This window comes from Penicillium arizonense, assembly GCF_001773325.1.
Source record: "Penicillium arizonense strain CBS 141311 chromosome Unknown PENARI_contig003, whole genome shotgun sequence".
Classification (NCBI taxonomy): domain Eukaryota; kingdom Fungi; phylum Ascomycota; class Eurotiomycetes; order Eurotiales; family Aspergillaceae; genus Penicillium; species Penicillium arizonense.
Genome location: NW_019173280.1, coordinates 361009 through 384992, shown reverse-complemented (window position 1 = coordinate 384992; position 23984 = coordinate 361009). Strand labels below are relative to the sequence as shown.

Genomic DNA, 23984 nt, shown 5'->3' with positions numbered 1-23984 from the left:
GGTGGAACCATAGGAACTTCATTTTCTCAACCCTTGCGGACGTGGAGTACAGTAGATCTCGGAAGAGTGTAGGAGGGCTTTGAGGTGCGTAAAAAGATTATAGTGATTGATATGCCATTGAAGGGTCATTTATATCCTAGGGACCAGGTTTTAGAAGTTAAAGGAAGTAAACGAATGCTTCATATCTTAGACGTCACAATGTTGTGAGATTGCATTCTGGGCAATGTTTCGTAGGATAGTATCCAGGAGGGAATTTATGTTAAGCACCAGCGAGATAGACACCAAGAGTCCACATACCTACTTTTAAGATGATGCTATATATTCAAGAGCCTCGATTCCAAAATTCACCGAGATAGCCTAGATGATATGTACGCCGAAAAAACCCCCTCCAATATGGTTAAAGACCAAGAAAAAGAAGGGGGATAGTCAACAGCCCAAGCGCCTGAGTAACCCATATACACCAAAAGAGCATGAACATTGCAAACAGAAACAAATGTCCAAATGATAAAAGGAGACATGAAAACACTCATCGCTTGTGCGTGGATGTGGAGAGTTGTCGATGCTATAATGTGGGTTAGTATAAACAGCGTTCGGCTGCAGACCGGTGCGCCTTTGGTGTGTCAAGTTGTTGGTTTTCTTCTCTTTTGATGTTTTTGGTTTTGTTGTCCTGTTCTAAACTTGCAGTAGATTGAAGGTTTGAGTTACATATCAAGTCAAAGTCACGATACAAGGAGGTGGGAGATGGTTATTATACCGATGAGGTGGCCGAACGAGATCCGTACAAGACGGGGAGAAGGAGGAGAAGGAGGAGGAGAGCAAGGCGCTAGGCTCTCGTTCAATGATGATGGTTATGAGAGGGGTGGAATTGATTGCGGAAGTCCAGTGTGCGCGGATGACGCTCATCTACTGGGGATGATTCGGTTCGATGGACGTCGAGGCCTCGAAGTCTTTTGGCAAGCAAGCTCTCCCCAACTTCCGGGCCAGTCTGACTTGGGATGAAAGGGTGGCCCCCATATCCCACCTCATCTTTGGTGAGCTTGTGATACAGAGAAGTAGTTTGCGAGCGCGGGCTAAGGTGGGAGGAACCGTCAAGATCCGTAGGTGTTGGAACTTCCAGCTGCGAGGGAAGGCCACCTGGTGACGACAGATGAGGACGAAGAGAATGGATTGTTCCCTGGCCGACACTCCGCCTGCGATATGCTTTCTCAATCGCCCCTCGAGCATTTGTGCTCGTCGCTTGCGAAGAATCTCGAGAGGGTTTGTATGGGCTATAGCGAGGCTCAGGATTTTGAATTTCATTCCTCAGCCTCTCTTTGCCATCAGGGACACGATTGGCAAATACCACCCGGATGCTCGAATGCAGGTAAAAGCGTCCACGTGCGGGGCAGCAAATATTTAGATGAATCAAGTATCGCAAAGTCGGTTTATCTTGCGGATCTTCCGTGGCATTCAAAGAAGCTTCCGGACGATCGGTCCCAAAGTTCTTTCGTGCACTGAGCGGCATGTCGATGATCGGACCAGCCGAATAACTGCGTTGCCGAATGAAGGTCTTTGTACCAGGCTCCATATCACTGAGATCATATGGAACTAAGAACAGCTTAACCGCTGTTTTGTGAGGGTTCTTGATTATAATCTGTAGCTGGCCTTGCTGCGGTATTCGATAGGACCCTCCCGGAGGGCATTTAGGTGATTCGGACCTGCGGCTCTTCTTTTCTCTGCGGCGACGGCTGTCTGCTTCGGATATTCGGGAAGTGTTTGCTCCGTCTGTAGCAGGCATGCCTTCCCGGTGCCCTGCTGGACTTGTGTGCCGCCTGCGACGTCTAGTTGGATTTTCATTCTCTTTAGGAAGTGAGTTCTCAAGGTCAATTTGTCCTACATATGGACTTGGGTTGTCATCTGAGATAGACCGTCCGCTGCCTGAAGTCGGGTAGCTGTAAAAGACAACTGGGAAAGGCACCGTAACGTGTGGCGGGCACTTGAGATGACCTTTGCATTTGCCTTTCCCCAGTACACCGATCTGAGCCGTGAAATCCAGCGGCTTGGAAGGATTCATGGACATCCGTCCCCGCAAGATCGACTCCTCGTAAGACCCTACCATTGGAGCATGCGGTTTAGACGAGTTGTCGCCGCTCAGAGATGGCCTTCTAAAATGAGATGGCAGGACTTGACCCGCAGGTGACGGTGCAAGTTGAAGGCTATAGGCTGAAGTCAATGAACGGCGAGGATGAGAGTTTTGATTGGCGAACAAATCCCTCTGCCTCCCGGGCGGGGATGGACTGCCAATGTTCATGGCATGTTGGCTTGGCAGGGAAAGTTGAAGATTTCCGAAAGTCTCTGGCGGTAAAGTCCGGCGACGGTTCGCTTTCTCTGAAGGCTCCGAAACACCCACGGGCTCGATGCGAGGCGAAAAGTCCAGGTCCGTGTTATTTGCTTGATACACCAGCGGACTTGTTGGAGCCTTGAGGACATAACTTGACGAGAACGAACCCAGCGAAGGTGCCCGAGCACGGGTGTTCCCGGCGAACGGATTGGATTGCAGATTTGATGTGTTTGGGGTTCGCAAGGACGAAAATGCCGGAGCTTCAAACCAAGGAGTCGTAGGAGAAGAACTCAAGTGAGCAAAAGGAGAAGCTGTGTCTCGCTCCTTAAATAGAGGTCGGGGCGTTGGTGGATCATGGTGATCTGTGGCACCTTCCCTGAAGTCGCCTGAGTGTAACGCTGACCGAGGTCGCTGGATATCGGCCGGCGATCCCAGTTCCTCCGTCTCATCTATGCGATGTTGATTTCCGATGGAAGGCTCTTGATGTTGCCCGAATACAGTTTGATGCTGTTCCTGTGACCTGCGGGGCATGAAGACGTCATCATCTTCCCTGTCCGTGGACTAATGATAAATGTTAGTTCACGGCCTGAGCGAAGGAGAAGACAAAGGGACACAACAACAAAAACCCGAAACACAAGAAGTAGATCCCAAGAGAGGTCTGGCAAAGGCCCCACATACCGAGGGTTGAAGTCTCCAAGGCGAAGATTCCTTGATACGATGTATGAGCTCCTCCCGATCATTGGCCCACGGTCCTGACATGTCCGATTCCGTTGACTGCAACGAAGCCTCTGTATAGTCAGGGACAGGTTCTGTGCAATCTTGGTGGCGAAGATCATTGAGGGACTGAGAGGACCCTGTAGTTGGTTGTTCCCGTCCACTACGGTCCGGTGACCATAGATAATGGCGCCGCCGATCCGGATCTCGAAAGAGGGGCATGGCGTGATAAGGGCAGACTAAGAGGTCTGGGATGATAAGTGTGACATCTCAGGAGACGTGGCGAGCACCATCTGAAACGAGAGCCGATCGGGGAAGTTGGATGCGGTGTGGCAGGATGATTCGGGTATATTGAAGTGATTGGCGAGGAAAACACAGCAGTTATATAGATCACGTCATGGGATGAACTTCCGTCGCATGCAATGGTACTGCCTGTACTGCCTGTACTGCCTGGATTGCTGCCCAGTCTGCGAAATCTTTAAGTTAAGAGAAAGAAAAAAAGAAAAGGCTTTGAGCGTTGAGCGTCGATCATGGAGATCCTGACTCAGACGTCATGTGACGTAGTGACGTTGAGATGCAACTGCGACTGTTTTTGGACAAAGCATGGGAATCGGGCAGCAAGAATACCTGCAGACTGGCTTAATGAAGCAGTTCGAAGTCGTTGGTGAGTTGGAAGAAAGGGAAAGCGACGAAAGGTGTGAGGAGCGACTATAATATGGGCAGATCAGAATTGTTTGTAAACAACCAAAAAAAGGAAAGAAAAACAAAAAAAAAAAAAGTTGTAGATTCTGTAATTGTTTCTGGATCTCATCAACGTAAGATAAATAGTAGCATAACAATAGTATACCTCTCTGTTGTTCAACATGTCTTGTATACCTTTGACCGTGGTCAGGCCGGAGTTCCATGCGGAGATCGCCACTTTTTTTTTTCCTTCTCCGTCGAAGTCCAACACAACACAACCCCAACTCCAGCAGCTGTTGACAGTCAAACCCTTCCAAAATGGCACCGAAACGCACACACGATGGCGATCCTGCACCAGCAACCAAACCCCCCGCAGTCAAGAAGCGCAAGGGCTTCAGCGTCGGACCGGCGAACCTCCCAGATGGCACATATCGACGAAAGAGTAAGCAGACCAGCGTCCCCCGCCAGACATATCCAAGACTAACATGCTTTTTGCAACAGCTCAAAAGATCAAGAACGACCTGATCCAAAAAGCCAAAGTAAAGAAAGCCTACGCAAAGATCAAAGCCCAAGAAGAAGCCAACGCACCGCAAAAGTCCGTCTACGACACCTACGTAGACGAAGACGCCGAAGCCAAAAAGAAGGATGAAACGCCCACCGAAGAGGCTACCACTTTGGAACTTCACCCAGATCGCATCGCCATGTTGAACGAGCCCGAGCCCGAACCCGCACCTGCGCGCGCGCCTAGACCAGAACGGCGTCCGCGGGGAGAGGGCCGGCCCAGGGAGCGTCGACCTAAGCCATCAGCTTTTTCGAAGGAGATGGAGATTGCTGAGGAGCGGAGGAGGGCTGCTGAGGCTCGGAGGAAGGATCGCGAGGCGAAGCAGAAGGAGCGTGAGGCTATGCTTCGCGCGAAGCGGCCGGATCAGTTTGGGAAGAGACGGTTGGGGAGGGAGAGTAATGCACTGTTGAGTCGGGTGCAGCGGATGGTTGGTCAGAATTAGATGGGGGTGGTTCAGGAAGGGAGAGCTACATGTGTATGTGGCGTGGACTATGTTTTCGTGATACCCGTTTGGAAGTGAAAAAGTTTATGGAGAATTCAATATATCGTTACTTAAGTTAAGCTGTTGTCTCGCTATGTCTGTAGAGTGTTGGAGGACTTGGAACTATTGGAGCTGCGTTTCCTGAAACAGGCAAACTCGCCCTTCGTCCTGTCTCTGAGTCTTTTCAGGATGCCTCTCATTTCTCCTAGTTCGGATTGGAGGTTCACCCGTGCTTCGTTTGTTGTGCGGGCATCTAGCTCGACGTAGATTTGGCTTTGCATGCCTGATGCTTCTTCGGTTGCGTATTGTGATAGTGACTGTGCGATGAACTCCGTGTCCAGGGTTGCTTGCATCAAAGCGGCTAGCGAGAAGGAGGAACGAGCACGGAAGGCCTCGAGCAGGGATGAACAAATTTGCGTCACGAGGTGTGTCAATACGGTGGCCAAGAGTTTAGAAGATGCTTTGGAGACATGCAAGTTGGTGGTCGGCGATACGGTTGACGGGATGGTCGTGGAGATCTCGGTGTGGACGAGCACCATGGTCAGCATAGTGTTGTAGACATAGGGTCGAACTTGCTCCGGTCGATCGATCGAAGGCACCCAGTCAGGGGATCCAATGCCGGCGGTGATGGTATCATTTAATATGGTGGTGGTTGGGTTGACATATGACTGGAACAGTCGGTCTTCGATTTGGCTGAGTACGTCCCGGACAGTCTTGGCCTCTTCAGTTAGTTTGACAGAGAAAGCAGTCTCAAAGTTGGAGATTAGTTGTGGAACATATTCAGCCTGTAGGGCCTTGAGATTTGAGAGGGTGAGGAGGATTCGGACGTTCTGTTTTGTGGTTAGTGATCTGGTCGCAATAAAAACGGCGCCAATACTTACCCTGTTGCATGAATCTACAGAATCCGCCGACAGAACAGACAAGGCAGCATCGGTGGCTTGACTCGTGATTGCTGGGCGAGCAATGACCCATTCATTCTCTTCCTCAACACTTGTCGGACGCTCAGCATTTTCGACCAGCCCGCTCAGTGCTTTGTAGACACTTGATACAAATTGAGAGCGCACCGTTTGAAGCAATTTCGCAGGCGGCTGAGTGATAACATCCACAGAGCCTGGCTTTGCCATTGCCTCTGAAATATAGAGGATCTTCTGCATGCCTGCAAGGATAGCGCCCTCGAAAGCCACAAAGAACCCGGGCATCTTGGTTAGATCTCGATTATCCAAATCGCGGGTCCAATCTTCTAGCATCTTGCAAATCTCTGCATCTTTGCTCCAAGCAGCGCATGCCACACGGGCACAACGCTCCCTAGATACACTCACAAGAGACTTGAGCAGATCATGCGATTTCCCAGCGCTAGCAACCGGCCGTAGGGCCGCCATTTCACTGGCAGCGGTCCCCAAGATGATGAGGAATTTGCTCAAGTAATGCACTCCACTCAGTGAATTGGAGAACGGCGGCCAGAAGGCAAACTCCTCCCAGGGCTCTCCCAGTTTCGGGGCAGGCATTGGTAGGTTCTTCGGATCCAGCTTGAAGCGAGATTCTGTTGGGGTAATGCCTCTTGTCTCGGGGCTTGATGGACTTGCCGGAACCGGGGTAAAGAGCAAGGAGACATCTTCGGTTGGAAGCTCTGTGAAGAGGGCCAGGACGTTCTGTCGAATAAGGTTGACCAATTCCACAACGCCTGTCTCCAGCTCCTTGACGCTGCTGCTTGAGAGTCGGTGGTGTTTGCGGCTCTCGCCCTCAAAACCGACAGGTAGAAGCCGTTGTCGATTGCCATCGATGAAAGACTGGGCTACTTCCCAGAAATCCAACACCTCTCCCAGTAAACCGCTCTGCGACGAAAGAAGTCTGGTTAAAAACGCTTGTACACATTCCCAGAGCTCGATGACTTGATCAGTGTCCAGTCTCTCCGGCGAATCTGCTGAGCCATCACGAGGTGCCAGGCGAAGGTAGGATGCCGTAGCCTGTGGAGTTGGCCTCTCTCCAGCAGCAAGTCGTCTTCTCAATATTTCAATTTCGACCTTGCATCGGTCACAGAATAATGTGATCTTAGATTTCAGGAATTCATAGCGACTTTGAAGCCACGTCCAAATAGGGTTGTCCTCGACGCCCAGTTCCAGCAAAGCCCCGATCAGTTCCATATGCTCTTCCACAGGCCCAGAGGCAGTGCTCGTGGTCGATGTAGTGGGTGCATCACTAAGTCGCCTCCAGAGATCGCGTTTGAAATCCTGGATTTGTTGGTCAACATCCATCCACATGCGGCCCATGGTCAAGATAGTATGCGTTTCAGAGTCGTTCAGTTGCCGACGGGTGCTGGAAGCTTGGTCTGCGATATTCTTAGCTCCATTGGCGAGCGTCCTGGCTCTGGTATATTGCTCGAAAACAGAATCGTAATCTCGTTGTTGGATAGACTTGGACAGAAGACTTCCAATCTCATAGGCTTCACGGTGTTTCTCCATCGTCTCAACCACCGACTTCAGTACCTGTTCTCGTTCTCGACCTCCAAGAGCTGGCCCCCATACCTCCTCAGCCTTGACAGAAGCTTCCACCAAAGGACCTCGGATACCCTTCATGCCGTACTCGCTCTCTTTCGTGAGCGCCGTTTTCTTGGGAGTCACCACTGGAGCTGGTGATGGACTGCGGTTTTGACCTGAATAGCTCCGGAAGTGTCCTGACCTGCGGGGAGCTAGGGTTGGTTCCTTCTCCATGCCCTGGTTCCTCATCTCAGTGTAGACGGCATCGATGGTTGCCTTGGCGCGGACGAAACGTTCGAAGTTGGCCTCTACCAATACTTTCAGCGACGCGGACTTTTGATCGATCGATTGCGAGAGGTTGTCCAAGCCACCCATGAGCGATTCGATGGATGCCTGGGAATGCACTTGCGACAGGAAGAGTGCGGGGGAGAACGACGTCGATGATAGCAGGAACCGGGATCGCTGGCCACCTTCCTCCTCTAGGGGTACCCCGCGCTGCTTGAGGATGCGAAGGACGCTGTCGCCTGTCCCCAATGGGTCGGGTTCATCACTCTGCGCATTGTCTCTGCCTTCCTTCCCTCGTCGTGAACCAAAGTTGTTTCTCCAATCACTGGGACTGCGTTCAAGGGCGAAGTATCGCGATTTACGCGGACGAGAGTCTGCTCTCTGGAGGGGCTCTTCGTCAAGCTGATCGGCTTCGTCCAGAGCTGCCGGCCATTCTTCGGGGAACTCTGAAGGGAGGTTGTAGTGGCTCGCGACGTCGAGGTCGGCCATGTTGCCAGGCGTGGAACAAGCAAGAAACAAGAGAGCAATGAAATCAAGATCTCCAAGCTTCCAGATACATGTACAGTGTATTAGATATAGCTGTCAAGACCCTGGAGCAGCGGATAGAGAGTGGACTCGGCCCGGGGGAACATCAAACCACCAATGCGGTCAGAGTCCCGGTCGGATCGGGGCGGCGCCGAGAGATTTGATTCTTTCTCCCCTTCTCCTTCTTCCCTCCTCCCCACCACCTCTATCTTTACCTCATCCCCGACGTTCAAGATGCTTGCTGCTCGGAATTTCTCTGCTGCTCGTCAGACCCTGCGGTTCCCCCGCGTGGCTCCCAGCTTTGTTGCTCCCATTTCGCAGGTACCAACCCCCTCTACGCCTTCAGTCGCAAATCTTCAATTGGTTGACGTTTCTTGTTTTGATTAGGTGCGATTCTACGCCAGCCCTGCCCAGGAGGCCGTCGCCAAGTTCAAGGGCCAGAAGGGCTCTGATGTACGTTTTTTGTTCCGCCGAACCCGTTTTTTTTCATGCATGCCGGCGCCAGCCGCGTTGCGCACACCGACCACAATTCGATGCCAATGACCATGATCGCGCGTAAAAGTACACAATACTAATGTCAATCCTTTCTTTGCAATAGGGCAAGTACACTGTTACTCTGATTGAGGGTGATGGTATTGGACCTGAGATCGCTCAGTCCGTGAAGGACATTTTCGAGGCCGCCAAGGTAGCGATCTTTCAGCATATCGACCCTGCAACAGACACTAAATCAATTATAGGCCCCCGTCAAGTGGGAATCCGTTGATGTTACCCCCATCTTGAAGGACGGCAAGACCGCCATCCCCGACGATGCTATTGCCTCTGTCCGCCGCAACTTCGTCGCCCTGAAGGGTCCCCTCGCTGTATGTCAACACCACCTACGTTGCAGTTGAATTGCGACACTAAACAATGTTTCTAGACCCCCGTTGGCAAGGGTCACGTCTCCCTGAACCTGACTCTCCGTCGTACTTTCAACCTGTTCGCCAACTTGCGTCCTTGCAAGTCCATTGCTGGCTACAAGACCCCCTACGACAACGTCGACACCGTTCTCATCCGTGAGAACACCGAGGGTGAATACTCCGGCATTGAGCACGTCGTCGTCGATGGTGTCGTCCAGAGCATCAAGCTTATCACCAAGGAGGCATCTGAGCGTGTCCTCCGTTTCGCCTTCCAGTACGCGCAGTCCATTAACAAGAAGAAGGTCCGCGTCGTCCACAAGGCCACCATCATGAAGATGTCCGACGGTCTGTTCCTCAACACCGCCCGCGAGATCGCCAAGGACTTCCCCGACGTCGAGTTCGACGCTGAGCTGCTGGACAACTCATGCCTGAAGATCGTCACCGACCCCACCCCCTACAACGACAAGGTCCTTGTCATGCCCAACCTGTACGGTGACATTCTGTCTGACATGTGCGCCGGTCTCATCGGTGGTCTCGGTCTCACCCCCTCCGGTAACATTGGTGACGAGTGCTCCATCTTCGAGGCCGTCCACGGTTCCGCTCCCGACATTGCTGGCCAAGGACTCGCTAACCCCACTGCTCTGCTCCTGTCCTCCATCATGATGCTGCAGCACATGGGTCTCCACGACCACGCTGCCCGCATCCAGAAGGCCACCTTCGACACCCTCGCCGAGGGCAAGGCCCTCACTGGTGACCTTGGCGGTAAGGCCAAGACCCACGAGTACGCTCAGGCTATCATTTCGCGCCTGTAATCGAGTCGCTGCTCCGATCCTCTGTACTATGACCCTTTGATCTATTCCCTTTGTACCTTCGAACGACATTAGACCTATAGCGATCGAAATATACCTACGTTTGTGGTTACTATGATGTGCTTAATTCTTGCGCGAATTCGGAAGTTTTCTTCTTGATTATATATCCGCTGTGGTGGTTCGCATGCTGATTGAGTATTCATTGGTTGCTCATGCCAGAGGCCATAAAGTATACAAGATGCCTGCATAATCGTACACCTCACTGAAAATTAAACGCCCCTCGAACTCCATAGGTATAAAAGCTTAAAAGTGAAAAAAAAATCCCACTCATATTAACGCCGTCGGCCTGTCCTGCGCGTCGCAGTACCACCCGAAGGCTTCTTATCCTTAGCTTTGGATCGAGAGGTTTGCGCTCGAGTGCTGCGAGAACCCCCCTTCTCGCCATCACCTTCTTCCTCGTCACTGTTGGCATCCGAGACCTCGTCTCCTTCTTCATCGTCTTCATCATTTGCACCGGTATCTTCTTCTGAATCGCCATCACCACCTTCATCTGATACCTTGCCTTGGCTCCCTGTGCCAATCTCAACCTGCAGTCTAGTGGAGCGTGTTCCCCTTGTCGAGGTACGCGCGCTCCGGTTGGCGTTGCGACCTCGAGATGGGGCCGGCGAAGACCGTGGTTCTATAGGAGACAGGTGTCAGTCCCGGTCTTAAGACAACGGACGCATGTGATACCCAAACTTACCATCTGTATCGGCGACTGTACTACCTCGCCGCGACTCACCTGCTCGGCTCGCACGACTGGTGACCGGCGAAGAAGAGCCTTCCATGGCTAACCGTCTCTCAAACATCATATCGCCATATTCATCGTACGGTAGCTCGAACGCACAGTACATCTCGCTCGACCCCTCATCGTCCTCGTTGGCATCGGTGATTACCGAATCTTCCTAAAAGCGCATTACACATCAGCAAATGAAGAAGAGCGCGAACAAGCCATCTAGCTTCACTTACACGTTCATCAAGCGCTTCCAGATTGTACAATGTACCAAGTTTCTTCCAGATCCCGGGAATCCGCATATGTTCCGCCGTAGAGGGCGCATACCCCTGGCTCTTTAGGTAATCGGAGATTGCCAGCATCCGAAAGTGTTTGTGTAGGCCTGGGACCGAAACGGTTAGCAGCGCTGTCGACACAGTAGTTGCGCCAATTACACTCACCGACTGGCTTCCATTTTATGATCGCTTTCAGCAGGGCTGTTTCTTGCTCGTCTGTCCACGGGTCTGAGATGAGGTCGTACTCTGTGTCTGGTTTGCCGACGCTGTCGTTTGATCCGGGTGTGCCTGCGCTTGAGAGCGCCGTCGTATCATCTTGTGGTGTGGGCGAATGCGCGCGCTTTGTTTTCTTTCTTGGAGGCATTGCGACTTGGATATTGGAATCAGGGACCAAAAGAGGTCTGTTGGGCTGAATTGGAGGGGAGGGCGAAGGTGATGGTTGAGCTTCGAGGCAGGCGACGCACTTTCTGTTATCAAGGGTCCGTGCACTGCGATAGCCATCTCCGTCGCGGGACTCGCGCGTTCACCTCTCATGCAATGAGTATGGTCTCGCTATGGACCAATGTGATCAGCTGGATCCGTTCTCCAGTGAGAGTCTCTGGAGGCTCTCCAAGTTCAGCGTAGAAGCTCTACAGCCGCTAGAGTCTCTACCGTGGAACGCTACTCTACCTGGTAAGGCCCAACCAGAAATCTTTCAGAACTGTCAATAACATTGGCTTTTTGCTTAGAAATTCCGAGATCTTGCTTTGAGACACCTACCGAACCAAAAGAGAAGATTAATACCTCACTATGGAAGCTCGACTTCTTTCCAAGCGATTTGGAACCGCCCGAATCGGCTACCGACTCAATCATCAATCCCTCCATAGACGGCCTGTCTGATGCGCCATCTGACCCTGCAGCAGCTGCAGCCGAAGAATCCAAAAATATTTGGACCTTGGACTTGTTACGCGAAGACGATGCTCAAGTCACCCCGCAGAAATCGTGGGAAAAATATACGGAGAGGTCATTTCAAGAGCCAGTGTCTGCCTACTTCAGTGAATCGGGCGCGAGGGGATTTGATGCAGCGATGGCAAAGCAAACACTTATGAAAAGGCAGACGCCGACTCGACTGGTTCAAACGGATGTGTACGTTAGATCTCTGCTTCGACTGGGCTTAGGTTGGAAGTCAGCCTTCTTTCGATACAACGAAATCACGAGTCAATTCGAGAAAGAGATAAATGATATTCGGGTCTCTGGTGTCAGCTCTATGGCATTGGATGATGTCGTTGGATATGTGCTACAATGTGGCACTAATATGCACCAGATGCGATTGTTCGCGCAAGATCCTCCAGCCAAGTGCAGAGAACTGTCGGCTTTATTCACTTTGAGCCGCACAATAGCTGTCATCATCTTTAATCTCGAGCAACAGATCTTTGGACATTCACAACAACTCGCCTCACTGCTGCAAATTAGGGGCCTGTTTGACCGCTGCGGGGATCTGATGGGTGCCTTGGCAGCTATTGTTGGCACAGCTCAAAAGGCTTCCTCAGATGCGCAAATCATATCAATTGTCACGCAACGTGCAGCCTCCTTTGCTCAGAGTTTTGGCTGGATGGAGAACCTGTTGCATGAGATAGTGATTCGAGTGACCGAGCCGTGGTTCAAATTCATCGACGGTTGGATCGGGCTTCGACCAGAAGATGCCGCGCTTGAAGAATCAATCACTGGTGGTAAAACCTTTGTCGAACGAGCGATCCATCAACCTGGCAAGTTCAAAACCGGACCGGCACGAATCGAGCACGAATTTCAAGCAGACCATATGCCATCGTTCGTCCCAGCTGATCAAGCGCAATCCATCTTCGAAAGCGGTCGAAGCCTTCGAATGTTAAAGCGATCACATCCAAATCATCCTATCGGACGGCATGATGTTCTTTCCCGAGCTGGTCATCTTCATCTGCATTGTGCGACTTCCTGGGCTGACATCGAGCACATTCACACGAAGGCCCAGGAGTATGAATCGAAACTTCGCGCTGAGATCAAGAGATATCACCGAGGGGAGCCAGCAATTTCAACCACTCCATCCGAAGCACTCACGCAGGGTGCCAAACAATCGGCGGACGCAAGTGCTATCGAGGGGACCTTTGAGCTTTTTGACATAGATGATGAAAAATACCTCTCGGGGCCTGTCACAAACCGAAACGCTCTTTCGAGGGATATTTTCAATCAACTGCTTGACAAAGCCCGGAGGTTCGAGCCCGAGCCTATTGAGCAGACAAGCCATTTTGGTCCAGAGTTGACATCTGGCCTCCACCTCTCCCTTGCACCGATCATCTCGTCTCAAGCCCTTCTCATCGACTACTCATGCCTACACCATCTCTTCAAAGAACATCAAATGAGACATAATCTAAATCTACAATGGCGATTCCAGCTACTGGGAGAAGGCTCCTTCGTGTCGCGCCTGTCCAACTCCCTTTTTGACTCAGAAATGGAAAGTGGAGAAAGGAAGGCTGGTGTTATACGCAGCGGCGTGGACACTGGCTTACGACTCGGGAGTCGAGACACTTGGCCACCAGCCAGTTCAGAGTTGCGCCTCGTTTTAATCGGCCTTCTGGGAGACTGTTACTTCGGTAACGCAGATGCGGAGGATTCCGAAAAGGGCCAGAATCAAAAAGATAATGAAATGCCGGGTGGGCTTAGCTTCGGCATTCGAGAATTATCGAACGAAGAAATAGACAAATGCAAGGATCCAAGCTCAATCGAAGCTCTGGACTTCCTTCGTCTACAATACACCCCGCCGGAAGCACTCGAGGCCATCATTACTGCGCGGTCTCTCGATAAGTATGATCGCCTTTTCAAACACTTGCTTCGGCTGCTCCGTATGGTTTCCGTTGTCAAAGGACTCGTCCGTGACTCGACTGTGCGAGGATCTCTGTCAGGAGACACACGAAACGTGTTTCAAAAGTTCCGAGTGGATGCTCAGCACTTTGTTCTAGCAGTTAGCGACTACTGCTTCCATGTTGGCGTTGGATCGATCTGGCAACGCTTCCAAGAGACACTCGCCAAAATCGAGTACTGTCTTGACCGTGGTGATATCGACGGCACAATCGAAGCGGCTCACTCTGTACCAAGACTTCGCGACTACCATGAGGATATGCTTGACCAGATGTTATTTGCGTTCTTCCTAAGCAAGCGACACGCGCAGGCGGCCAAATTGCTCGAATCGATTTTCGGCACTATCCTCGCCTTCAGTCCACTATCAAAGGCAGATGGGAGCGGGCTGCGTCACGAGGCCGAAGGAGCTGCTCTCTACTTGTACCAAACATTCCGCAAACAGACATCTGCGTTTGTTGGCTATCTGCGCAGTTTGGAGTCTGGCAAGGCCACTTCGAAATCTATGGCTAAGTCGGGAGCATTCTTTTCGTCGCACACGGAGCCAACCAGTGTCTTTGAGCATCTCCGTGTGAGATTAGACCTGAAGGAATACTACTAACCAGACCGAGTCATTCGCCATGGACTGAGAAGAGGTGATACATGTACAAAATCGCATGGATCTGTTCTTGGTCATTTTGTTACCGCAAGCTCTCCATGAAAAAAATCCCACATTATGATTCACGATCCACGAAATATCTATCAAATACAATCCTTTATGCAAATTCAATCCCAATGTCTTTATATCCGTACCATTCAATGCTCAACCCTAGGCTTTCATGCCAATCATTTACAAATCAACACAAACGACCCCTGCTCCAATGCATACCCCACAAGACGGCTGATAGTCCAAATCTAGAAGAAATGAAGATCCGACTCCGCCCAGCCCTTTTCAAGAAGAATCTTACGAGCAGATTTCTCCATAGGTCCCGGACCACAGATCAAAACCATACTCTGCTCTTCAGGCGCAGCATACTCCGCAAGCAATTCCTCAGATATCCGACCCCGTCGCCCAGTCCAGGCATCAGAGCCCTGGGTCAGCGTATGCACAACAGTACACTTCCGACTATCAGCCGCAACATAAGCATCAAGATCCTCTCGACACAAGATATCCTCTTCCAATCGATTCCCATCGAGAACAACACACGTCGTCGGATCTTCCTTATCCTGCATGACAGCCCGCAGGACTTGGAAGATGGGCGTGATACCCGTTCCACCGCAGATCATTTTGAAAGAGCGCAGCTGGCGCTCTTTCCCACTGATAACGACCCGGCCGTTGCCGAGGTACTCGAATCGACCTGTCGGGCCCTTGCAGTCGATTTCAGAACCGATGGGGAGGGCATCAATGGCCAGGGACATTTTTCCTCCTGGGATTGTATCTGTTGGGAAATAGATCTTCACGAGTAACTCCATCTTCCCTACCAGATTCGTGTCTGACATTGGCGTGTAAGATCTGATTATTGCTTCCTTGGTAGATGGATCTGGGAGCTTTATCATGAGATGTTGACCGATTGGTAGACCGAGGGTTTGTTTGTCGTGTTCCAGGTCGAAGATGAAGACCCGCGTGTCCCAGGATACATTCCTTTTCTCGGTGAGTGTGGCCTTGGTCCATGCTCTGGATTGGAGGAATACTGGGCGTGGCTCGTTTGAATCTGATGTTGAGTTGTTCTTGAGTGCTTCAAGAGATGCTTTGTCTAGTGTGCCAATATGATAGTCGGGCATCATTGCCTTGGCGGTTTCACTGTCTGGGAGGTCTTTAGCGATGAAATGAATAGAGACTGTTTGCCGTGTAACTTACGGATTGCAAGGAAGTCTTCCGATACATCCAGACCAGCGGAAGATGTGATACTGATCGCTCCTCCTGGATGTCCGAGGAGGAAACCGGTGCCATCGTATACTTCCCCATTCACAACAAACCAGGGCTTCTCACTCGTACTGTTCGCCTTCAACTCCTGCAAATCAATCTGCCTGCTCACGCCATCCTTCTTCATATTGATCTCTTTCACAGGCTCAGGCTCAACGGGTTCCTCGCCTTGAGCCCGCTCACCCCAATTACCATTGAGCAAATCGCCACCGGATTTCTTGACTTTCTCCATCCACCCTCCGGCCTTACTTGGGTGTGTTGGATGTTCGAATTTGAGAATGTTCCCTTCTTTTGTGATTGTGACTCGGAACCAGGGATTGTTCATCATGCCCAAGACTGACCAGTACATATCCCGTGGCTGGGCAGCAAGTGCTTCATCCACTGCCCGGACGAGAATTGCATCGCTGGCTTCCAGGTCCGAGACTGGGATCTCTAGAGACCAGAAGGACCAGCAGAAACTTGCTTCCCTCCACCACATGTCTACCTTGCCGCCGAATAGGTTGCCCTCGAAATTTCGATATTTGTCTTCTGCGTATTCGATCTCACAGAGACGCCAGGCTGGAAGAAAAACACAAGTATTAGCTTTGTCCACCTTGAGGTTATCATCATAGCTGATGTTCGTACATTTGCCCCCGTCGAGAGAGATTTCAACTCTTGTTATTCTCCGCCCTCCACCAGCATACGCATATCCTTTGGCCGTATAGGTGGGCCCAGCCATGGCTAGATCAAGTTCCTCTTCGTGCTGAGGATACGCAGCAACAGAGTTGACATTGAGATCATAAATGGCATATCGGTCATCAGTCCACCACTTGCGGTCCTGAGCAGACATCTCTGGCGACACCATCGTTCTGGCATTGTCAGTCAAATAACCCCAGCCATCGAACCACTGCAGTGGATGACGAAAGAACAAGACACTCACGGCAGGACTCGGTTATCATTGATATGATACCAGTTATCGCTGGGCGCGTCCGTCAAAATTAACTTCTTCAACCACTTCACACTTCGTCCGCCAATTTGACCCGGTACCACTGCTCGCAGGGGCCGACCATGATCAGGTCGAAGATCTTCGCCGTTCATCTTGTGGGCCAGCATAATTCCTCGGTTCGGATCCATGGCCCAGTTCAATTTGACTGATGTTCCATAGAAGCCATTAGGCTGTGGGATATATTAGCCTTAGCCTATGTCTGACACACTTTCTCCCAGTGGTAGGATGGGTTGTCTCACCAGCTTGTCAGCACCCTCCATACACACATACTTTGCACTTCTGAGTGGCTTCGCACTACGGATTATATCTGCCATCATGGGACCCGTGAATAAGGCTGTCGAGAGACCCGCTGGACCCCATGAGAAGCCTTTCGACTTGCGGACTGTGTTTTGTTCTTTTCGTCTGTTTCCAGCACAGACGAGTGTGATCGGTGCTGTGATCTGGTCGTACTTCTGGAGAACTTCTCGGAAGTTGAGGACTAAGGGTTTCTCCACTAGCCTGATTTAGTTGTTAGCTCTCTGGGACATAAAGATATGGAGGTGGCTATGCTAACCCTTCAATACTGATCTCCCAGTTTGGAATATCTACATCGTTAACTTGGGGCACTGGCCCGTGGTTCCGCACATAGAATAGTTCCGGGGATGTAAGAAAGCCTTGTGGATTTAGTCTTTAAGCCGGTTCTTAGGATATTAAGGCTGCCATACCTTCTTTGTATAAATCGGTCAACGGCGGCTCGACGTTGAATGGATGTACACCCGTTAATCGAATCAATCGTGGGTCGCGAGGTACATGGTTGTCCGGTGTGTTTTTATCCGCATCTAGAATGTCGACGGGATTTTTTGATGGTGGTGGAAGAGGAATATCTGGCTCTGCTGGACTTGGAATTATATCTTCCACTGTGATGTGTCCATTTTTGAAAGGGATTGTGTCCTCTGGTTTTGTTTGCGTGGTGATTGTGGCCATGGTGCTATTGTGAGGCTTCTGGCACTACTTTGTTTTCTGTCGATATAGTATGGCGATATAGAATGATGCCTTTGTATTTAGATTTGAGAATAAGACACTCGACAAAAAACGATTGAATAATTGTAACAAAAACGCAGATTGCAGACGTACAACCAGCAAACACCCATATATTCACCGCTGCACCATTGGAGGGTCACAGTACATGGTAAGCAGAGAAAATCCCCCACAGTCGCCACACGTCCATCTCCGCGGACAGTCGCCAATATAACCTCATTGTATAGTCAAGTGGTGAGTGTTATCTCGTGTTGTCGAGATAAGCAAGCCCTAACAGTAGCCAATCACAGTAGCCCTGATTAGTATGAACCTCCGCGGAGATCCAACGCCACTGCGGTTATCTGTGATCGACGTTCCTGTTTCCCCCGGCATTGCATGATTAGCCTCAATCTGTCTGTACAATGTGAGTGTCACAGTATTACAGTTGTAAAAGTTAGCGATTACAGTTTCTTAAAACTAGAATTATGGCCCTGTTCCGTAGTTTCTCCTATCTTCAGTTGCATACTATACATCATGCCTGTACTCGACGGGCTACGACATGGCGAGCCGGTTGACGGCAGTCCTAGTCCAGCAAACAATGTCCACAGAGAGAAGATTGTTGTTGTTGGACTGGGAATGGTTGCCATCTCATTCATGTAAGGATTGTCGCCACGTTAAGTGTTCGCGTCAGCGTCTAACAATCGACGATCAATAGCGAGAAAGTTATCAAACAAGACACAGATCGAAAATACGATATCGTCGTTATTGGAGAAGAGTCTCACGTAGCGTACAACCGCGTGGGGCTTTCGACGTTCTTCGAACACCGCAAGATCGAAGATCTATACCTGAATCCGAAAGAATGGGTTAGTATCAACTTCTCCGATTTGGAAACAAGAGGCAGTCACCCTAACTGCGAACTATATCAACTAGTACGGCTCATTCAAAGAACGAGCCTTTGACCACCACCTAAACACAAGAGTCACTGAAATAAACCCCACAAACAAAACCGTCCAGACATCAACAGGCGACATAATATCCTACGATATCCTTGTCCTAGCCACAGGATCCGACGCAACCCTTCCTACACGAACACCAGGCCACGATGCCAATGGTGTCTTCGTGTACCGCACGATCTCAGATCTGGAACGGCTGATTGACTTCGCTTCCAAGCATAAAGGCAAAACGGCCGTTACGGTCGGTGGCGGTCTGCTCGGACTGGAAGCCGCAAAGGCGATGACTGACCTGGAAGACTTCGGGAATGTCAAATTGATCGATCGGAATAGATGGGTGTTGGCGCGACAGCTTGATGGCGATGCGGGGTCGCTGGTTACACGCAAGATTCGGGAGTTAGGACTTGATGTCCTTCACGAGAAGAGGGTGAAGGTTGTCCATACGGATGAGGGGAATAATGTTGTGGGAATCACCTTTGAGGACGGGGAGAGGATTGACTGTTGTTGTATCTGCTTTGCGGTATGCTATCCGCTTGCTCTGGATCTTGGAATAAGTGCTAATTGATGTTAAGATCGGTGTTCAGCCCCGAGACGAACTGGGTCGTGGGATTGGCATCCAGTGTGGCGAGCGTGGAGGGTTCGTGATTGATGAGAATCTGCAAACCTCCGTTCCGGGTATCTATGCCGTCGGTGAATGCGCGAGCTGGGAAAACCAGACATTCGGAATCATTGCGCCGGGAATTGAAATGGCAGATGTGCTTGCCTTCAACCTCACGAACCCTCGAAAGGCACAGAAAAGCTTCACACGACCGGATCTCAGCACCAAGCTGAAATTGCTCGGAGTCGATGTCGCGAGCTTCGGTGATTTTTTCGCTGACAGAGATGGACCAAAATTCCTCCCTGGTCGCCGGCCATCGGCTGTTCCTGGCTTTGAAGAACCTTTACGCGATGAGCCCGTCAAGGCTTTGACATACAAAGATCCTTTTGCTGGCGTATACAAGAAGTATCTGTTTACCATGGACGGCAAGTTCTTGCTAGGTGGCATGATGATCGGAGATACCAAGGACTATCTGAAGTTGAACCAGATGGTGAAACTGCAGAAGGAGCTCGAGGTCCCACCAAGTCAGTTCATCCTTGGTGCTCAGAGTGGCGGGGAGGAAAATGCAGATGACCTGTGAGTATTCGTACTGGTATATGACGATCAGCACTAACTTTTACCCGCAGTGACGATAGCACGCAGATCTGCTCCTGCCACAATGTGACCAAAGGCGACGTGGTTGACAATGTGAAAAACGGCACTTGCACATCTATCGCGGAGGTCAAGTCTTGTACCAAGGCTGGCACAGGATGTGGCGGTTGCATGCCGCTGGTACAGTCAATTTTCAACAAGACGATGTTGGACATGGGACAGGAGATCTCCAATAACCGTAAGTTATATCATTATATCACACCCACAGGATCTCCAGTCATAGCTAACTGGCGCAGTGTGCTCACACATCCCCTACTCACGAGCCGACCTATACAACATCGTGGCGATCAAGCAACTGAAGACATTCGTCGATGTGATGAAAACCGCCGGAAAGAATCCAGATTCTCTTGGCTGCGAATTGTGCAAGCCCGCAATCGGATCCATCCTGTCTAGTCTGTTCAACCCCCATGTTATGGACAAGGGCTACAATGACTTGCAAGACACCAACGACAAATTTCTTGCCAACATCCAGAGGAACGGCACATTCTCCGTGGTGCCCCGAGTTCCTGGTGGAGAAATCACAGCCGATAAGCTCATTGCCATTGGATCTGTGGCGAAGAAATATGGTCTCTATTGTAAGATCACTGGAGCTCAACGAATTGATATGTTCGGAGCGAAGAAGCAGGATCTTCTCAATATCTGGACGGAACTTGTGGATGCTGGCATGGAGAGTGGACATGCATATGCGAAGGCCCTGAGAGCAATCAAGGTACGTAAAAGCGCTTCGGTTCATATGGTACTTGGCTGACCTCGAAATTATAGAGTTGTGTTGGAACCACATGGTGTCGCTTTGGTGTGGGTGACAGTGTCGGCATGGCGATCCGCCTGGAGGAGCGATACAAAAGTATTCGCGCACCACACAAGTTCAAAGGCGCCGTGTCTGGCTGCGTGAGAGAGTGCGCAGAGGCCCAAAACAAAGAGTGAGCGCTTCCTAGATGATGATGAGGTTGCTTCGTACTAACAGTTACCAGTTTCGGACTCATCGCAACCGAAAAAGGGTTTAACATCTTTGTCGGAGGCAACGGAGGCGCAAAGCCCAGACACGCCGAGCTTCTCGTGACAGACGTGCCACCAGAAATGGTAATGCCCATTATCGACCGATACCTAATCTTCTACATTCGCACCGCCGACAAACTCCAACGAACAGCCCGATGGATCGAGAACTTGCCTGGCGGAATTCACTACCTCAAAGAGGTCATCGTCGAGGACAAACTCGGTATATGCGCCGACATGGAAAGACAGATGCATGAGCTGGTCGATAGCTACTTCTGCGAATGGACCGAGACAGTCAAAGACCCCAAACGTCGCAAAGTCTTCCAGCAATTCGCAAACACAGACGACACCGTCGAGACAGTCGAGGTAGTCCAAGAACGATCCCAGCAGCGCCCAACATACTGGCCCAAGGACTCCACAGAACAACAGGATTTCAAAGGTCACCAGTGGTCAAGTGTATCCTGGCAACCAGTTGTTCGCGCAGACCACTTCTCCGACGAGCCGCCGCAGGTTTCCTCGGCTAATGTCAAGCGCGGGGATACACAACTTGCCGTCTTCAAGATCAAGGGCAAGTACTATGCGACTCAACAGATGTGTCCTCACAAGCGAGCATTTGTTCTCTCCGATGGTCTTGTCGGTGATGATGATGCGGGCAAGTACTGGGTCTCGTGTCCGTATCATAAACGGAACTTCGACCTCAATGGCGAGCAGGCTGGCAGGTGCTCTAATGATGAGAGTATGAATATTGCTACGTTCCCTGTTGAGGAGAGGGATGATGGCTGGGTTTATATGAAGCTTCCGCCAATTGAGGAGTTGGATGGGGTTTTGGGAACAGAGAAATGGAAGATTCGAAAGGATGAGAGCGAGGATCCGTTCCATAAGGTTGATAAGAAGTTCAAGGGGATGAAGGGGAAGAAGGCTTCTAGTGGGAATATCCTCTCCCGCGCGCCAGCTGTGCAGCCAGCGAAGACTATTGATTGGTAGATGCGTGGGGGTTGATGTATCGTTTAAGATTTTGCGATTAAATGCATTTGGTGCATGGCGGTGTTGGGATATCTTTTGAAATGTCATATAGTTTGATTGAAAATGATGACTGGTTTTCAGCTTTTGTCAATATATTGCTTTGTCAACCTCATAGATTGGGGTATATCTGTTCCACAAGGTCCGGCATTTTATGGCTGTATATCGTGAGGTGCCAGGTTGACCTCGTCCAATGGAGGCCACCAATGTGACCACATGCCCTGCTCATGAGCATACGTACTGACTTCATTCAGTAAATTGCTGAGAGGCATGTCCAGATCTAGCATATCAGATCCAATATTAGATTCCAGGACGGGATCAGGAATCAACGGGACAGAAGTTGCTTCCGCGCCCTCAATCTCCTGGAGATGCTGATCAGATCTATCAGGCACGCGGAATTCATGTAAAGATTGGTGCAAAACATTGAAATCCTTCCGCGTCTTTCCTTGGTATCGTGATTTGTCGGATGCTGCCCGTTGATACAAAATGGTTGCATGATTGATAGTTGCGATCTTTGCGTAGCAATCGTTAGTCTGGAACAGTGAGATGAGACAACTCGGTACTGACCCAACTTTCACCAAGCTTCCACACATGTCTGAATTTTTCAAGATAGGCAAGGCAGTACTTGAGATGAGTTTCTGCATCTGGACTGCGGCCAAGATTCATTTGTGGAAATAGGAAGGCATAAAGGTTCATATATGCCGCAGAAAAAGCACAGAACCCAACAAATGGGATAAGCATTTCTGATCCACAGTCGGAGGCATCGTGCAATAGTTTGGCAATCTGTTCTGCTGCGCCAAAAAGCACCGAGGCGCTTTCATCCCACCAGCCTTCTGGTGCTTCCGCCTCGAGGGTCGGCTGATCGACTGGGCCTCTAGGAACAGATGCCGGTGTAGGTAAGAAAGGAAAATACTCGCGATGGAGCATGATGGTACTGTCAAACACCGTTAGCATTTATCTCCGGCATTAGGTAATATACTGCTCGTACGAAGTGTAATAGAGCAAATTGATATACGTGAAAGATTCGCCCCATCCTAAAGTGGTATGAGCCACAACGCTGTTGTTCGGATAGTGGAGTCTGTGATGTTGACTGGCCCTCCACTCTTCAAGGTGACGCATCGTTTTAGACCATGGTGATTCCAGTGCCCACGGGCAATTCTGCGGTGCACACATTCCCGGTGCGCGTCGCCCATCATTGAAAATAAAGGTCATTACGTGGGCCCATATATCATACCCAGCGACGAGAACCTCAAACGATTGCGTTATGTCCAAAGGTGCAGTCTGTCCGTGTCGTGCAGTCGCAAAACTGGGGTCAAGACCTGTTTGTTGAGAGGAGAGGTCGGAAGGTCCAAATGCAAACTCGACAGCACTCAATGGGCGAGTTATTTTGAGCTTATCCATTTCTGACATGGGTAGCATAGGTGGGTTATAGGTTCCGGAACTAACCATTCGGTCTATGATGAAGCAAGCCCAGAATGTCCTGTTCTCAATCGCAACTGAGATGGCATCCCGCTGACTTGGGGGTGTTGGATCAAGGGGATAAGGTGCGACTCTGAGACTATTCAGAGCTTGCATGATCCGGATTGCAATTCCTGTGCGGTGTTAGATCATTGTTCGTTACGCAGGCTGAGATAAATGGTACCGCAATAGATCCACGCTCGATGAAATTCTCGGGATCCCCATTCGTAAAGACTCATGATTAACAGAGCCTGTGCAACCTGGAGCTTTGGTGGCTTGAAAGACCATTCAGACAGCATCTCATGCGCATAATAGGCATAATGCTCTCTGGGTAGCAACGAATCAACCCATGGAAGATTGAGAAGTGAAAATTGGGACCTGGATGAAGCCAATATAGCTGCAAGTACAATCTTGCTTTCGGGTGGGATTGGTGACGACTGGTATTCTTTGACAAAAGCTGCATGGTTTAGGATTGCAAGTTCTGGGTGTTTCCCAGTGAATCCATTCAATGATTTCAAGATGACATCCCCTGAAATATTGGTAAGATGTCTGTCGACTGTCGACTTGTCTATACATTGACCAGGGCTTGATGCATCAGGTTGAACTGTAGTATCCACTTCTTCTGAGGGCCTTGTCCGACGCGGCTCGGGTGCATCCTGCTGAATTGGTCGTTCATAGGGATGATTGGTAGACTTAGGCCTGCGCCTGGGCTTTTGAGGTGTCTTGTTTACCGGTCTGCTGAGTACACAGCCATCAATTTCCGATTTC

The 23984-nt window shown here is 50.5% G+C and overlaps 9 protein-coding genes across 9 annotated transcripts; 4 read left to right on the top strand and 5 right to left on the bottom strand.

Moving 5' to 3' along the window:
- Positions 1-835: 835 nt before the first annotated feature.
- Positions 836-3256, bottom strand: PENARI_c003G02892 (uncharacterized protein; the record flags this gene model as incomplete). The annotated part of the gene is made up of 2 exons (XM_022628195.1): positions 836-2881; positions 2999-3256. 2 exons carry the CDS (start codon positions 3254-3256, stop codon positions 836-838), a joined length of 2304 nt encoding a protein of 767 aa, XP_022491800.1.
- A 777-nt stretch (positions 3257-4033) lies between these two features.
- On the top strand, positions 4034-4719 carry PENARI_c003G05892 (uncharacterized protein; the record flags this gene model as incomplete). Its single annotated transcript, XM_022628411.1, has 2 exons — positions 4034-4157; positions 4217-4719. The coding sequence occupies 2 exons, from the start codon at positions 4034-4036 to the stop codon at positions 4717-4719; spliced, it is 627 nt and encodes a 208-aa protein (XP_022491661.1).
- A 131-nt stretch (positions 4720-4850) lies between these two features.
- PENARI_c003G08121 (exocyst subunit SEC5) lies at positions 4851-8006 on the bottom strand (the record flags this gene model as incomplete). The annotated part of the gene is made up of 2 exons (XM_022628570.1): positions 4851-5588; positions 5640-8006. 2 exons carry the CDS (start codon positions 8004-8006, stop codon positions 4851-4853), a joined length of 3105 nt encoding a protein of 1034 aa, XP_022492109.1.
- A 270-nt stretch (positions 8007-8276) lies between these two features.
- PENARI_c003G05617 (isocitrate dehydrogenase (NAD(+)) IDH2) lies at positions 8277-9750 on the top strand (the record flags this gene model as incomplete). The annotated part of the gene is made up of 5 exons (XM_022628386.1): positions 8277-8363; positions 8430-8495; positions 8641-8727; positions 8780-8902; positions 8959-9750. The coding sequence occupies 5 exons, from the start codon at positions 8277-8279 to the stop codon at positions 9748-9750; spliced, it is 1155 nt and encodes a 384-aa protein (XP_022491381.1).
- Positions 9751-10079: 329 nt separating this feature from the next.
- PENARI_c003G04619 (EAF7 family protein) lies at positions 10080-11158 on the bottom strand (the record flags this gene model as incomplete). Its single annotated transcript, XM_022628320.1, has 4 exons — positions 10080-10426; positions 10490-10691; positions 10756-10901; positions 10960-11158. The coding sequence occupies 4 exons, from the start codon at positions 11156-11158 to the stop codon at positions 10080-10082; spliced, it is 894 nt and encodes a 297-aa protein (XP_022491511.1).
- Positions 11159-11348: 190 nt separating this feature from the next.
- Positions 11349-14263, top strand: PENARI_c003G12569 (tubulin gamma complex associated family protein; the record flags this gene model as incomplete). The annotated part of the gene is made up of 2 exons (XM_022628865.1): positions 11349-11466; positions 11523-14263. 2 exons carry the CDS (start codon positions 11349-11351, stop codon positions 14261-14263), a joined length of 2859 nt encoding a protein of 952 aa, XP_022492108.1.
- Positions 14264-14556: 293 nt separating this feature from the next.
- niaD (nitrate reductase NiaD) lies at positions 14557-17513 on the bottom strand (the record flags this gene model as incomplete). Its single annotated transcript, XM_022628822.1, has 6 exons — positions 14557-15446; positions 15500-16413; positions 16485-16720; positions 16790-17048; positions 17104-17203; positions 17255-17513. The coding sequence occupies 6 exons, from the start codon at positions 17511-17513 to the stop codon at positions 14557-14559; spliced, it is 2658 nt and encodes an 885-aa protein (XP_022491358.1).
- Positions 17514-18080: 567 nt separating this feature from the next.
- Positions 18081-21722, top strand: niiA (nitrite reductase niiA; the record flags this gene model as incomplete). Its single annotated transcript, XM_022628261.1, has 8 exons — positions 18081-18202; positions 18262-18409; positions 18477-19016; positions 19069-19670; positions 19721-19923; positions 19982-20454; positions 20508-20665; positions 20717-21722. 8 exons carry the CDS (start codon positions 18081-18083, stop codon positions 21720-21722), a joined length of 3252 nt encoding a protein of 1083 aa, XP_022491324.1.
- A 188-nt stretch (positions 21723-21910) lies between these two features.
- Positions 21911-23168, bottom strand: PENARI_c003G05983 (fungal specific transcription factor domain-containing protein; the record flags this gene model as incomplete). The annotated part of the gene is made up of 3 exons (XM_022628416.1): positions 21911-22270; positions 22326-22692; positions 22747-23168. 3 exons carry the CDS (start codon positions 23166-23168, stop codon positions 21911-21913), a joined length of 1149 nt encoding a protein of 382 aa, XP_022491905.1.
- Between the last annotated feature and the right edge of the window lie 816 nt (positions 23169-23984).